General features: G+C 50.0%; 1 protein-coding gene across 1 annotated transcript in view; it reads right to left on the bottom strand.

Annotated features, from left to right (window-relative positions):
• Window positions 1-15,090, bottom strand: part of CFAP57 (cilia and flagella associated protein 57) — an 89,633-nt gene that overhangs the window by 19,229 nt on the left and 55,314 nt on the right. The window contains exons 15-21 of the mRNA XM_012001914.1: window positions 12,747-12,920; window positions 11,521-11,679; window positions 8,616-8,758; window positions 3,640-3,730; window positions 3,181-3,297; window positions 1,380-1,514; window positions 1,156-1,299 (exon numbers count right to left, since the gene is read on the bottom strand). Of these exons, the coding sequence (XP_011857304.1) occupies window positions 1,156-1,299; window positions 1,380-1,514; window positions 3,181-3,297; window positions 3,640-3,730; window positions 8,616-8,758; window positions 11,521-11,679; window positions 12,747-12,920 (963 nt within the window). The remainder of the gene's footprint in view (window positions 1-1,155; window positions 1,300-1,379; window positions 1,515-3,180; window positions 3,298-3,639; window positions 3,731-8,615; window positions 8,759-11,520; window positions 11,680-12,746; window positions 12,921-15,090) is intronic.

Below are 15,090 nucleotides of genomic sequence, written 5' to 3'. Positions count from 1 at the left end.
TCTCCAGAGCCCCAGGTAGTGGGTCAGTGTGCGGCTGCTGGCGTCTCCAGAGCCCCAGGTAGTGGGTCAGTGTGCGGCTGCTGGCGTCTCAGGGCTCCACCAGCTGGAGGAGGCACTTCTATCTCTGGGCCTCTGACAGCTTTCATGGCCACGGAGTAGGGCAATGGGTAGATGGACTGGGCTGCTTTTCAGTGGGGACTGGTCGTAAGATGGCATGAGACCAGCCATGCCTGGATCTGGCCTGAATCACAGTGTGCTCTGCCCAGCTGTGTATGAACTGGCCAAGCTGGGAACTGGTTTGTTTCAGTCTAATTGCAACCTGTTCTCATTCCAGTATTTTAATTATGGCATTAAAGAAATGTGAACATAAAAAGGTACGTGCTTTATAAATGTGATTCTGATGTTCCCTTTTGATACTAATTCACATTAATTGCCTCAGACGATACTGATACCCAAACAGAAATCTGGCAGAAGAATCCCGACTGGCATTCCTGATAACGTGCCTGTGTGGAGGCGGCAGTAATGGGGTCAGGTTCTCTGAACAGCCTATGAAGGATCCGGGGAGGTGGGTGTGAGGCGCTTCTTAAACCAGAGTGAGGCCAGCTCTGGGAGGGTGTGGATAACTCAGGACACAAGAGATAAGGGTAGGGACCTGAGGCACCAGAAAAATCAGATGAGGCGTGGCCACGAGATATGGGTAGCAGAATAAAAAGGAGCAAGACAAAGTCAGGTGAAATGGCAGTTGGGAACAGAAGAGAGAAGGGAGAGGCTCAGGAGAGCTAAGATGATGTGGATGAAGGTCTAGAGGGCCCAGGGGCTGATGAGAGGAGTGGGGCAGGACATAGGTGTGCTCTGGATAAAGATGGGGTAGAAAAGAAGAACAGGGTGCCTGGGGAAGGGAGGTGGGCATTGGTGGGGTAGGGGGCAGGGTGCAGCAGGGAAGTGCCTAGAAAACCTCCTAGGTGAGCTCTCAGCCACTGTCACAGCCAAGATGAGCTCAGAGGAGAGGAGCCAAAATAAGACTTTAGGGGGAGCTACTGGGCCCCCAGACACCTGGGTAGCTCTGAAGACAGGTGGTCTCAGAGGGACCCTTGATGGGATCTCTCGTCTTGGATGGCTTGGCCTCCCCAGGGGCCGAGGGGAGTGTGCAGGTACCTGCATGATGCGGACGTAGTCTGTGCGGTGCAGCTCGCCCTCCTTGACCACCTTCTTCTTGAGAGTGGCCAGGTTCCTCTCCAGATGCTCCCGCTGCCGGGCGTACTCCTGCTGCAGGTCTGTGTTCAGCCCTGCGATCTCCACCTGACGGGGCCCAGGAGGTTCTCAGTGAGGGAGACGAGACCCCGGAGGGCAGGGCTGGCAGGAGGGGAGGCTGAACTTACCATGTCTGCTCGCTGCACGTACTTCTCAAAGAGACCTCGAATCTTCTCCTTCAGCAGCCGCGGCTCCTGAATGTAGGCCACGCAGTTGTGGAGGTCTGTTTTGAACCTTTTGACGAGCGCTTCCAAGTCTCGCTCCTGCAATCAGAGACATTTCCTTCTGGCACTGTAGGGTGCTCTGCAGGTGGAGGGGCGGGGGCTGCAGGCAGAGGTTCATGGCACAGCAAGGGAAAAGAGACGCCTCATCTGGGACTCACAGCTGACCACCAGGGGCCACACTGGGCACACAGACTTACATGGGCACAGAGCCAACAGGTGGAGGCACAAAAAGTCTTGTGCACCTGCCCTCGGCTGGGCACCTGGCCTGAACAGCCTATATGGGGCTTCATCCTTAAGAGGCCACACAGATGGGCTTCTTTATTGGCTCTGATTTCCTTCAGGACCACAGGCCTTAAAAGATGAAAGGAAGCTCATGTGGTTACCCATATCCCTTTAGAGCCAACACAGATGGCATCATTTCTCTCTTGCAGATTCCTGGCCGGGGCTTCCACGTCCCCCGTATTAGCTCATCCAGTGCTTACCCTTCCCGATAGTCAGGAGCGCCGATGTAAGGGGTCAGGTTGGTTTATCTACACACTTGGGCTAGCGTCCCCTCTTCATCGTGCTTTTCCCTGTCTTCCCCAGCCCTGACCTGGAGAAAGTCTCTCCTTTCTCTTGCTGCCATCCATGGCCCTTTCTACATGTTCCACCGTTTTCCACCTCTCAATGTAACTATTATGCACATGCCACAAATTCCTGATCATCATCTTCAGCTTGGAAAGAGCAGGATCTGTATCAGTTCACATTTATGGCTCTGCAGCTGCTAGTGTTACCTAGTGCAGAGTTAATTAATGCTTACTGCAGAGAATGGAAAGTTCCAATCTTTTTTTTTTTTTTTTTTAGATGGAGTCTCGCTCTGTTACCCAGGCTGGAGTGTAGTAGTGCAATCTTGGCTCACTGCAAGCTCTGCCTCCCAGGTTCAAGCAATTCTCCCGCCTCAGTCTCCCAGTTAGCTAGGACTACAGGCACGTGCCACCATGCCTGGCTAATTTTTGTATTTTTAGTAGAGACGGGGTTTCACTATGTTGGCCAGGCTGGTCTTGAACTCTTGATCTCGTGATCCGCCTACCTCGGCCTCCCAAAGTGCTAGGATTATAGGCATGAACCACTGTGCCCGGACGGAAAGTTCCAATCTTATTCAACAAATGTTAAGGAGTGGCCTGTGCTAGGGAAGAGGGCACAACCGTGTCCAGGCCCATGTCCAGAAAACCTAGATTCCATTACTAGCTCTGTGTGTACTACCTAGCTGTGGGTGCTGGGTGAAGTTTCTTAATCTCCCAATTTTGGGGGCCTAATTTTTCTTATTTGTAACACAGAGAAATGGGAATCGATGATCTTTGAAGTTCCCCTGGCCTCTGCAATTTTTTGGTTGTCAAAGCCTTAAACCAGTGGCAACAAAATTGCCTCTCTGAGCATGTACTTTCCTCCGCCAAAGAAGCCAAATGCTACAAATATTCCTGCCACGCTGACTTGCCACCTCCTTGATCACTTACCCAAAGTGATTTTATAGTCTCAGATGAGTTCAGTGATGTAAATCTACATGGGCCTGAAAGCAGGCAGGGCTGGGAGCAAGTAAAGAATGTGAGTTAAAATGGGAAACATGTCCTCGCAGTGGGCTGGCTCTGTCTCTTGGAAGCCAGCTGCCCATTGCAGATAGGTGCCAGATCCCGAATCCAAGAACTGCCAGACTCTGAAACCCTCACACCTTCTGTCTCTCTCTGCGCATCTCCTGATCGGTGGCTCTCAGTTTCTGCCACAATTCTGTGATGTTCAGCTCCAGTTGAGTGTTCTGCTTATGGAAATTCTCCAGTTCGGCTTCCATCTGTAGAGGACAAGGGAAACGAGTCAAGAAGAAGAAAGTGAGATAATGAAAACTGTATTTGAGAACCGTAGTCTTTCAGTGGGGACGCCGCCCCTGATACCCGGGCATTTCTTTTCTCATCTCCTTTTGTGTCCTCTGGATCAAAACCTTTCTCTACTTGCTTTCCTAACAGCTCCCTACCCCTGGACTGATATGCTAAACCAGCATCACGTGTTTCCACGGCCAGGCTGGGACGTTTTCCCTCTGAGTCACTTTCCCTTTCCTTCAACCATGCTGATTGTTTTATTTTCTTGAACTCTTTATAAAGTGGTGCCACCCAAATACTAGAACCTCAACTCTAACCTGAGGCAGGGCACCCCAGAGAGGCGCCTTCCTCGCCTGCTTTGTGAAGTTGTATGAGCGAATCTCGACCCTCTGGGGCCACGGGTCATTTAAAGCAGAAAGTTTGCAGGGACCAACACGTGGGCACCACCCATCTAAGGCATAAAACAGGAAAGGGGAAGCTGAGAAGGAGCCTCAGCCTCATCATTCTGTTGAAAGGTCTTAAAAAGTACAACTGAGAAGTGTCCTGTCTTCACAGGAAAAATAATAAACCACCAGTGAGCTTCTGAAATACATATTTTTTAGATGGAGTCTTGCTCTGTTGCCCAGGCTGGAGTGCAGTCGTGTGATCTCTATCTTGGCTCACTGCAACCTCCGCTTCCGGGTTCAAGCAATTCTCTAGCCTCAGCCTCCCAAGTAGCTGGGATTACAGGTAACTGCCACCATGACCAGCTTTTTTTTTTTTTTTTGTATTTTTAGGAGAGACAGGGTTTTACTATGTTGCCCAGGCTGGTCTTGAACTCCTGACCTCAAGTGATCTGCCCACCTCGGCTTCTCAAAGTGCTGGGATTACAGGCATGAGCCACTGTGCCTGGGCTGAAAGATTTTTTAAAAATTCACTGTTGCATTTATATTAACAAAAGTCATGGGAATGACAACTGGAGTGTCCAATTAGAATGAGACTAGCCGTGCGTGAGCTTTCATTGACCTAATTCCTAATGACTTATGGACTAAATCTGGTGGACACTAGTATTTCTGTTAAAAGAGAGGTTTGCTGACTGTTTTGGGAGAATGGGATAGTTCACTGGGTTTTTTCACAGCTGGGTAGAGTAGTCCCTCCCCCTCTAGTCTATCCCCGGCCTTTGATCAAATTTCAAGGCTCTTGGCAACCTTCTGGGGGGTACCAGGAGGCCCTAATGAACCACATCCATGTTCTAGACACAAAGGGGCAGCTTTTAGAAGAACGTTTTCCTCATTATTAGAAGCATTTTGTATAGACAGAATAGCCCTGTGACCCAAAGCCTGGCATAAAGGTGGCATGCAGATATTTGACGAATGAACGAATAATGGCAAGTGTAGTGGGCAAAGGAGAGCAATAGTGAGGGACACGAGAAGAGCCTGAAACAACCTGCTTCTGGAAGAGGAATGATAAGATAAGAAGGCAGAATTGGCAGAGTTATGTAGAACCACCTTGTAGGGGACACACATTGAGTGTGGGTATTTGCACAGCTAAAGAATGTGCCCATTAGAAAGGGCCGCCCAGCTTGTTGTAGACTTAGGGATCTAAAGCTGATTAAGAGGTAGTTTCTGCCTTCAAGAGGCCTCAGGTCTGCAGGGATAAGTAGTAAGTCAGAAATTCAGGTGGAGTAGGATAAACACTGCAGTCAAGGCAGAAAGCACTGTGTATACACAGAGGAGGTGAGCAGGCAGCGCCCAAAAAGATGGGATGTGTCTCCTGGATTTGGGAGGAAGAAAAAGTATTAGAGGACAAAGGGGGAAAGAATTCTAGGCAGAGAGAACAGCCTGCACAGAGAGGACCAGAGACATGGGCGGCCTGGCGCATCTCTGCAGGCTACAAGTGGCTCAGGGTGGCTGCAGGAGGGAGGATTTGAAGAAGGGGGAGAGGGGAGGGACAGGAGAGGCTGGCTGAACTAGGTCATGCAGGACCCAAGGGCAGAGGCTCAAATGGTGAGAAGTTTGCCTTTACCCTGAAAGCTCAGAGAGCCGCTGAAGGCTTAGACCAGGATGGAATGATGTAATTTGCATCTTGGAGGGCCTGATGCAGAGGTTCTACTGAATAGAGCAAAATGGGGGCCAGCCAGACCAGTCGGGAGCTGCCAGTGTGGCTGAGGAGACAGATGATAGCATCCTAGGCCAAGGCAATGGCAGCTGGAAGAGAGAAAGGGGGCTTCTATCTGAGGGGCTCCCGAAGATCATGTCTGAGTGCCTCATTCTCTAAATCTCAGGCCAACAGTGACAGATGAGGTTAGCATGGAGGGTGTACAGGAGTATATTATTTACTTCTGTTCATTTTTCCCCCCAGGCAAAGACTCATACTACTCTGAGAATAAAAATAATCTGTTTATAGAAAAATTGGGAAATATGTCAAATTTGAGTAGCTGGCTGGACAGCCAGAAGCCTAGCCCATTATGTGGAAACAAGCATCTTTTCCCAGTGTGGAAATTCCATCTACTTTTCCATGTATTTTTCATCACACTCAGAGATTCTCAATGGGGCTCAGGCAGGAGATAGAAAGCATTTTGCCCCCCAGGGGACCTCTGGCAAGGTCGGAAGGCATTTTTTAGTTTTAACACCCTGGATAGGGGGTGCTTTTGGGTTCTAGCAAGTAGAGACCAGGGATGCTGCTAAACATTCTACAATATACAGGACAGACCCTCCACGACAGAGAATTACCTACCTCAAAATAGTAATAGTGCTGAGCTTGAAAAACCCTGCCCTAGATAAGTAAATAAATGAGTGTACACTAAAACAACAAGCCTCAGGAAACCTCTCCCCTAGGCAGGGCAAAGGGACCCTTGAATCATCAGAGCCAAGTTGGAAAAAGAGTATGTGAGGGGAGGTACCTGAATCAGGAAGTGTTATAAGAGGTTGCAGCTCTACAAATGAGCCGAGGGCTTGAGGCTTCCTTCCTGGGAGAAAAGGACCTTTACAGGAGATCCACAGTGCATGAACCAAAGACGTCTATGACCCCCAGAGGGAAGCCCCAAGGTCAGAGGCTCCTGGAAGCACCCAGGTCCAGATATCAGCCCTGATAGCAACTGGCGAAAGGAGGTAGAAGGCATCCTGCTGGAATCACTCCCAAGGTGCGAGTGTATTCCCTGCTGAGCATTAAGGCCATGGTTGGCCCCTGTAACTGCCAGAGAAGGTGAATGGTCCCCCCAGGTGTGTTGGTGGGGGAAGTAAGCTAACCATTAGCAAACAATGGACCTGACCTGAAATACAGCTGACAAATGTGTCAAATGAGGAGGGAGAAAGGGGGCAGTGCTGTGCTGGCCCTCCAGGTGGGTGGGGCCTCTGTTCTTCCTCTCATCTTCTCAGGCTGCTATGGTCTGAACCTCGGTGCCGTCCACCCCAAATTCCTGTGGTGGAACCTGACCCCCAAAGTGAGGTCAGCTCTTTGGGAGGTGATCGGGTCACAAGGGCAGAGCCCTCACAAATGGGATTTGTGCCCTTTTATGAGGCTGGAGGGAGCTTATCTGCCCCCTTTTACCCTTCCATCACATGAGGACACATAGCAGGTGTCATCTGTGAGGAACAGGCCTGGACACCAGATCTGCGGGAGTCTTGGTCTTAGACTTCCCAGCCTCCAGTACTTTCAGCAATACATTCTGTTGGCTATAAATTACCCCTTCTAAGGTATTTTGTTATAGCACCCCGAATGGACTGACAGCTGCCATTTTGGGGCCTGGAAATTACTCAGGAATGGCAGGAGGCCCCGTGGAGGCAGGTCTGTGGTCAGCTGGGGACATCCTTTCTCATCCCAGCAGCCAGGGAAAAAGTCATTGTCACAAGGACTTACCCTCTCTGGGCGCCCTGACCCTGGACTGATCTCCACTGGGCTTCTTTACTGGGCCTACCAGAGCAAAGGCGCCATGGGGCAGAACCGGCACCACCATGGCTCTTGCACTTCTAGTTGGGTCATCAGTGCTCTCTGATACCCTTGTATCTGTTATCCTGGCTCAGCATAAACAATTAGAGGAGATGGAGGGGGAACAGAAGCCTATTTTGTCTAGGGTGGTCAGGGAAGGCATATAGACTGAGACCGGAAAGATGCAAAGAAACCAGCCATGTGGCGATCTGGGGGAAGAGCCTTCCAGGCAGAGGCAGCAGCGCAGCAGAGGTTCTGAGATGGAAAAGCGTGACTTTAGAAAGCCAGTGGGCTGGAGCAGGGAAAGGGAGCTTCGAGAGGAGGCTGGAGAGGCAGGGAGAGGCTGGATCACATAGGACCTTATGGGCCTGACTGGGACTCTGGATTTTACTGTAGGTGAGATGGGACCCCATTGGGGAGTTCACTCAGGCCTCTATGTGGAGACCAGACTGGAGGCTGAAGTCCAGTCCATATAAGAGATGGTGGCTGCTTGGGCCGGGGTGATAGCAGCAGCGGGAAAGGAGGGTTTGATGTGAGATGTGTTTTGGAAATGGATCAGATAGATGTTGCTGATGATTTGGATACAGGAGTTACGAGAAGTGAAGAATCAAGGAAGACCTTCTGCATTTCTGCATTAAGTAACTGGGTGGATCATGGACCACTAACTGAGAAAGGGAAAACTGGAGGAAGCGGGAGAGAAAAATCAAGAATTCAGTTTTAGATCAACATGGACTCCACTGTCAGCCCAGCAGGGGAGGCTGATGGGGAAACATATGTTGCAGGGAAAGGTGGTATGTGCGGGGGGACGGGAGACCTTACAGGATTCTCAGAAACCCTTGTCCAGTTGATCTTGCTTCTAATCTCGCCTCTCTACCTCCATCCTGTTTGCTTCCCAGAACACATTCTTAATTATGTCACTCTTCTGCTCAAGAGCCTCTGATGACTTCTCATTTCTTATCAGATGAAGTCCAAACACCATGGCCTCGCCTAGGGTCTCAACCAACATTTCCAGTTTGAGAACAAACGTTGAACCAGAAGGATAGCCTGTTGGCTGAGTACACACTGCCCTCTGGTGGCCAAATGCCCAATAGCTGCGTCTCCCTTAGGAGGGCACAGAACACTGCACACCGAGGCACGGGTAGGGCCAAAGCCCATCTCCAGGTCCTGCAGCAAGTTAACTCCCAAGCGATTTGCTTTTGGACAGTTGAGCCTGCAGTAGGGCCACGGCCTTCCCAGTTGCACCTCTGTGGACTGGAGGCTGCATACACCTTGGGAGCAGAGAGGACTGTGAGGAGAGCTTCCTCTCAGTCCCTGAGGCCAGCTAGCCAATCGTGGAAGAAGAGACAGAGGGTCTGAGAGGCCAGAGTGTTGCAAATGGCTTCTCACCTCCTGAATCTGTTCCTTCATCACCCTGATCTCATTTTCTCGAGGTTCTATTTGCTTCTTCAGCTCCTTTATTTTGTAGTCAAGCACAAACTTGAATTTCCCCAGTTCTTGATTTTTCTTTTTCAGATCATAAATTCGCTTCTCCTGGGGGTGAGAAGAGACAGAAGTGAGAGATACCGTAAGGCTTTGGTATACTGCAGCCCTTTAGGGCAAAGAGCACGAAGCCTGTGACTCTCCCGGTTGAAGAGGTCAACCAGGAGACTCCTCTCCTCTCTTCGTCAGTACAGAGGCTGGCACTCTCCCCACGGGGCTACAGCACAGACCCCTCAGCTTCTGTACCAGGACTCTCATGCATTCACTCACTCATTCATATTAGGTTGTGAACAATGGTATTTTCCAACGATGGCCCCCACAGCGTCTCCCACCCCACACTCCAGCTGTTCTCCAGCGTGACCTTGCTGCTTCTCCATCAGGAGGTGGAAGTAAATCCCCTTCCCTTGCATTTGCCTGGACTAGTGACTTGTTCATAACCCAAATAATGCAACAGAAGGGAGACTGTGTGGCTTCCAAGGCTAGGCCGAAAAAGGCCAAGCAGTTTTTACCTGGCTCTCTTGGGACACCTGCTCTGGGGGAGGCCATCTGCTATGTAAGAAGTCCAACTACACTGAGACATCCAGGCTGGTGGGCACATTAGGGACTCTGGTCAAAAGACCCAGCTGAGCCTAGCCTCCCAGACATCCCTGCCAAGGTGCCAGACATGTGACTGAAGAAGCCACATTGGATGTTGATCTTCCAGCCTCCAGCTGTTTTGAGTCACCCCCAGTAGTCCCAGCTGAGGCCCCAGACATCGGGGACAGAGATAAGCCACTCTGTGGTACCCTGTCCAGATTCCAGACCTGTGGAACCTGTGAGCAGAATAAAATAGTTGCTTTCAATCACTAAGTTTTTCCTTTTGAGACAGGGTCTGACTCTGTCACCCAGGCTGGAGTGCAGTGGCAAGATCTCGGCTCACTGCAAACTCTGTCTTCCAAGTTCATGCGATTCTCTTGCCTCAGCCTCCTGAGTAGCTGGGATTACAGGCATGTGCCACCACTCCCGGCTAATTTTTGTATTTTTAGTAGAGACAGCGTTTCACCATGTTGGCCAGGCTGATCTTGAACTCCTGACCTCAATGATCCACCTGCCTCTGCCTCCCAAAGTGTTGGGATTACAGGCGTGAGCCACCACGCCTGGCCTCAATCACTAAGTTTTAAGGTTAATTCGTTGCATGGTGATAGTAATCAGAACATAAATATATCCATCTCTCAAACATTTACTGAATGAAGATCTTTTGCCAAGTATTGGGTTTCCAAATATAAATACAGCACAGTCCCTTGCCCTTAAAAGAAAACACTAGCTGGGAAAGAAGATACAGAAGCAAATCTAAGCCTAAAACGTGACAAATGTTGTAAAAGAGGAAAGCACAGAAGGCAAAGTATATATTGAGGGTGCTGAGAATGACTGGCTTGAGAGCCAAGTGGTGGTTCATGGGGGAAGTGAGAGGTGAGGCTGGGGAAATAGAGGAGGGAGGTGAGGGTCTTCGTGTTGGGGGAAAGAATTCAGAATTTATCTCCTAGGCAATGGGCTGGCAAACTACAGCCTATGGGCCACATTTGGCCTGCCGTCTATTTCTGTAAAGCTTTATTGGAACACAGCCAAGTTCATTCATTAATGTTTTGTTTATGGGTGGTTTCACTCTACAGCAGCGGTGTTGATTCATGTTGATTCGTTGAGACAGACCACATTGCCTCCAAAGCCAAAAATATTTACTACCTAGACCTTTACAGAAAGAGCGTGCTGACCCCTGCTGTAGCAATGGGGAGCTGTAAGGGCTTTGAGCAGGAGAGTGGCGGCATTGCACCTGCACCCTGCCAGTCCATGGTGATGGAAGGTGGGAAATGAGGCCATTAGACTGCTTAGGAGGCTGTTGCCATTTTCTAGGTGAGGAGGCCTTCATCTCTTTCTTGTCAAAGCCCCCTTTGAGAATCTGAACAGAACTTTGGATCCTCCCTAAAAAATAAAATAAAATAAAAATAAAAAGCCCAGATTCATACACTGACACTCACATGCAGAAATGACATCTAGGCATGATCCCATGTCATCCTTACAAGACCCCTTGAGGTGGTGATCATCCCCATTTTATAGGTGAGAAAATGAAGGCTGAGAGAAGTTGCTCGAGGTGCAATGGCCAGTAAATGGAACCTGTGCCAGACCTAGTTCCCTAACACTGAAGCCCATGTTCTCAGCCCTTGGAGAATTCCTCCTGCCTTGGGCCATAGTGGCAGAGGCGATGGAAAGGAGGGCACGGAATCTGGATGTGCTCAGGAGGATGATACTACATGGTCTGCCCCACAGAATGTGATGTCTCTGTCATCTGAGTGTTTTGGAAGAAAGGCATCCCCAAAGTAGAAGCAGCCTCCTGGACAGGGTCAACCCCAGGAGAGTCCCACTGCGACACAGAGACCACGTGGGCAGTGTGGCAAGTGAGCTGCCCCCAGTCCATGGGGGAGCGCCTCCGAGGATGCCTGGAGCAGTGGAGTTAGCTGACTCAGGTTCTTCTCGCAGCCCGTCACCTGTTGAAGTGTGTGACCCCTGGGCGAGATACCCAGCCTCTTGGAGTTCAGCTTCCCGAACCATAACACTGGGTTCTCAGGCCCCCTGGGTTGTTGGCAGAACTGAATGCGATGTGTTGATAGCGATTAGCCCAGCGCCAAACACACAAGAGGCGCTTCATTGACCGCTGGTTCCCCCATCGAGTTAAAGAAATGCGTCCTGAGAAGCTAGAGACCCTCTCTCCCCTGAGCTTTGCCTTCCTTGCCTTGGCCCATCTGGCCATAGCTGAGGGAGGACAGAAGGAGAGCTGTCACCTTGTCCTGAATAGTCTCGTCTCTTTCCTGGATCTCTCGCTTGAGGCCTTGGATGTCCTTCTCCAGAGACTTAATAACTCCTTGCAGCTTCACCTGCTCTCCTTTTAGGGTCTCGATGTCATTGGTTCGTTCTTCAATCTCCTTCTGCAGGCTGCTGAACTAGAAAAGCGAACGGCAACAACAAAGACCACTAAAGTCAGAACTCATCTCCATTCCTCCCACTGCCTCAATGTAAGGGGTTCCCTACCACCGGCCAACTGTGATCTGAATCACCCCACCTTCTGTGGCCTGAAAACACTTAGCACTCAACATTTCTGGGATTTTAGGAATGAATATTTGGAGAATTTGGGACAGTTCAGGAATTTCCCAGGCCAAATGGATGATGTAGTATTTGTCCCATAACATCCAGGCCCATTCCCCTGTGAGAGGACTGACTGTCTTCACAAGAGGTTCCGGAGACCGGTGCGCCAAGTGGACCAGAGACTTCTGTGACCACACTCATCTTGAAAGGCTGGGATCCACCCTGCATCAAGGTCACAGAAAGTGGGCTCTAACTGATGAGCCATCTTAGCCATGACCAAGAAGGGAAGACTGATTGTCCCCTGGATTTACTAGTGTGCTTTCTAATAGGAAGAAACTCGAGCTTGCTTTGAACTTAGCTTCTCCAGGGCTAAATGTTTTGGGGAAACTGAGTTGAATCCTCCCTCACCCTCGATGGTGAGTGAACTAAAAACATCTTCCTCACTTCATAAACTAAGCATCCTACACCCCCGTTCCCTCTTCCACCCATAGTGCTGAACGGGAGCCGCCCACGACTCCCTGGACCAAGAGCCTGAGGATGCCCCCAGGCCAAGACTTCACCTACCTCATCCCCAGAAGACCTTATTTCCATTTCCATTTCCATCGGAGGGCTAGCTTGGAAAACACTGACTGAATCCTACTTGCCAATAAGTGAAAACTAGAAAGCCTCTATCTGCACACAGGGAACCCCAATATCCTGTGAAAAGGAGAGCAGGGAAGCCCGTGTGGCTGCCTTTCTGAGGGCGTGGTGGGGAGGGTCCGTCTGCGTGAGTGTGCACTGGCTCGTGCTCTTCTCCCGGCCTGCTTGCTGAAGATGGGGACAGGCAGGACCCTGGCCAGGCCCCCCAGGCTGGTCAGTCCACCCACCCCAGCTTTCTCTGCAACACCCTCGCCCACCCCAGGTCTCTGGGAGAACAGCCTGCTACCTTCTTCCTCATGATGCCTGTTTCTCCCTTGAGCCGCAAGTTTGATTCCTTTTCATCCCGAAGCTTTTTCTCATACTTGGTTTTGATATCTTGGATTTCTCGGTCTTCATCTTCTTCAATCTGCTTCTTGGTCTCTTCAAATTCCCGCAGCTGCTGCCTGACATCTTCCTGTGCCTGGCTCGGAGAGAGTGGGCGTGTGGTCAGGGGAGAAGGGACTCCCGCACCTTTGTGCCCACAGGGCTTGAGGTGAGATGAGCATGGGGACCTGTCCCAAGGAGTGGGAGGTGAGTGCCATTCCAGAAACGGAGACCACGGCCACAGGGCCCTTGACCTGTCCACCTTCTTCCCGTCTGTCCTCTCTTCCTGCCTCCCCTCTTTTCCTACCAAATCAGGCCTCATGCTCCACCACTTCAACCCCAACCTTTCCAACACCGCATCCCTGTTCTCCTTTGGTCTTGTTCACTGGAAACCCAGGCTTCCCATATTTTTCTCTCACAGAACTTGTGACAATCGTAATGTTATATTTATTTGCGATGTTATTTGGCTCTCTCTCCCATTAGATACAAGTTCCTTGGAGGTAGAAACCATGTCTGTCCCCGTGTACAACACATCCTGGCATACAGTGGCTATGCCATGGAGATCTGAGTGAATGGTGGCTTTTCTCTGGGAAAGGGAGGCACAGCATGGCTTCCTGTGAGTACCTCTTCCAGAAGGGTGGTTTTCTCCTGCAGTTTGGCCTCGTAAAACTCAGTCAGCTCCTCCAGGGCCTGGCTCTTGGTCTCATCATTATCCCGGAGCTGTTTTTCATACTCTTCCTGCATCCTCTGGGACTTGAGCTGCAGCTCCTGGTACTTCTCATATTCTAGAAGCAACTTTTGGTTGTTGCAACATTCTGGAGAGAAGCAAGGAAGGTATTTAAGATGGCAGAGCAGCACCCGCCTCAGGGACACCCAGGAGCCTTGGGCACTTTCCCATTCCTTCCAGCACCAGCTGGAGCAGCTGCCTCCAGAGCCAAGATTCAAATGCCTGCCTGGCTTCCTCACCGCCACCCCCTCATCCCGTCATCTCATCCAGTAGCCAAACTCCCTGCCTGCCTGCTCTGGGAAGAAAAGTTTCCAGGAAAGCACAGAGTGGTATCTGGGGACTCAGGGCCAAGAAGAATATCCTGAGTGTGAAAACTAGGTGTTAGGACCCCCACTTTATAGAAGAGTAAAGTGAGGCTCGGTAAGGTGAGGTGACTCCCTAGAGCACCTGGCAAGTACGTGGTGAGCCTGGGACCCAAGGCAAGACTGTCAGGTTCCAAACTTGAACTTTCCCATGTCTCCTACTTTCATGCAATAGGTGTTTAATGTGCTGAGTGAATGAGTAAAAACCACCGTGAGTTCCAGGGGATACACGTAGCCTGTTTTTAGACAGAACTGTATTCCCTGAGACTTCTGCCGTGTCTGGGGGACTCTCAAGTGTTTCCCCATGACCTAGCTCTTCCAACCCTAACCAGCGAGGCCTCTACTTGTGGGCTCACCCAGGTCTTGCAGTTCCCGGCTTTGCTTGTCTAGGAGGTCTTCTATGTGCTCACGGTGATAAACATCCTGCTTTTCTTTTTCTGTTCTTAAGACCTAAAACAGAGTCACATTTCCTCATTTACACACATCTGCTGAAAGCACTATGAGGGCAAGAACTGACTTTACAAGTTACACCCTTCTTCACTCACAAACATTTCTCAAGCCCTTATTTTGCACCAAGCACTGTTCTATGAAGCAACAACCACATTGTCACCTTTTATTTATGTTATATTCTGCTGGAAAAGCTCTATACTGTTCCTATTTCTATTCTTGCTACTAAATGGGTTTGTCAATGATGAGTTCAGTTTTGGACACGTGTCAAAAGGACTTCTGGATGAAAAAGTAGGGATTCATTTGAATCCTGTTGCCGGCACATTGCTGTCAATGAAATCCTTGGGTGTGTTCATGGGTAAAGCTTCTGAGCAAGTGTTTTCTTTAACTGAGCAGGAAAGCTTTCAGGCTTGGGGGGCGAGTTGGGGGTGGTGTGCCATCTTCAGGACCTAACTTTGCGCCTGGCTTATATACAGCACCAAATAACTGTTGGCTAAAAGAGTAAAATTATAAAATGAATTAATTAATACAATTAATAGCCAAGGTTTTTCTTTCTTTTTTTTAGCAAAACTTTATGACCCATAGACATTAAAGAAACAAATATCCCTCAAGCACATAATTGGGAATTTTTTTAGGGGGTGAGGGACAGGGCCTCACTCTGTCATCCAGGCTGGAGTGCAGTGGTGAGATCATGACTCACTGCAGCCTCCACCTCTCAGGCTCAAGCAATC

The sequence above is a fragment of the Mandrillus leucophaeus genome, unplaced genomic scaffold (assembly GCF_000951045.1).
Source record: "Mandrillus leucophaeus isolate KB7577 unplaced genomic scaffold, Mleu.le_1.0 Scaffold67, whole genome shotgun sequence".
Taxonomy (NCBI): domain Eukaryota; kingdom Metazoa; phylum Chordata; class Mammalia; order Primates; family Cercopithecidae; genus Mandrillus; species Mandrillus leucophaeus.
Note: the sequence above shows the minus strand (reverse complement) of the source record. Positions and strands in the feature narration are given on the sequence as shown.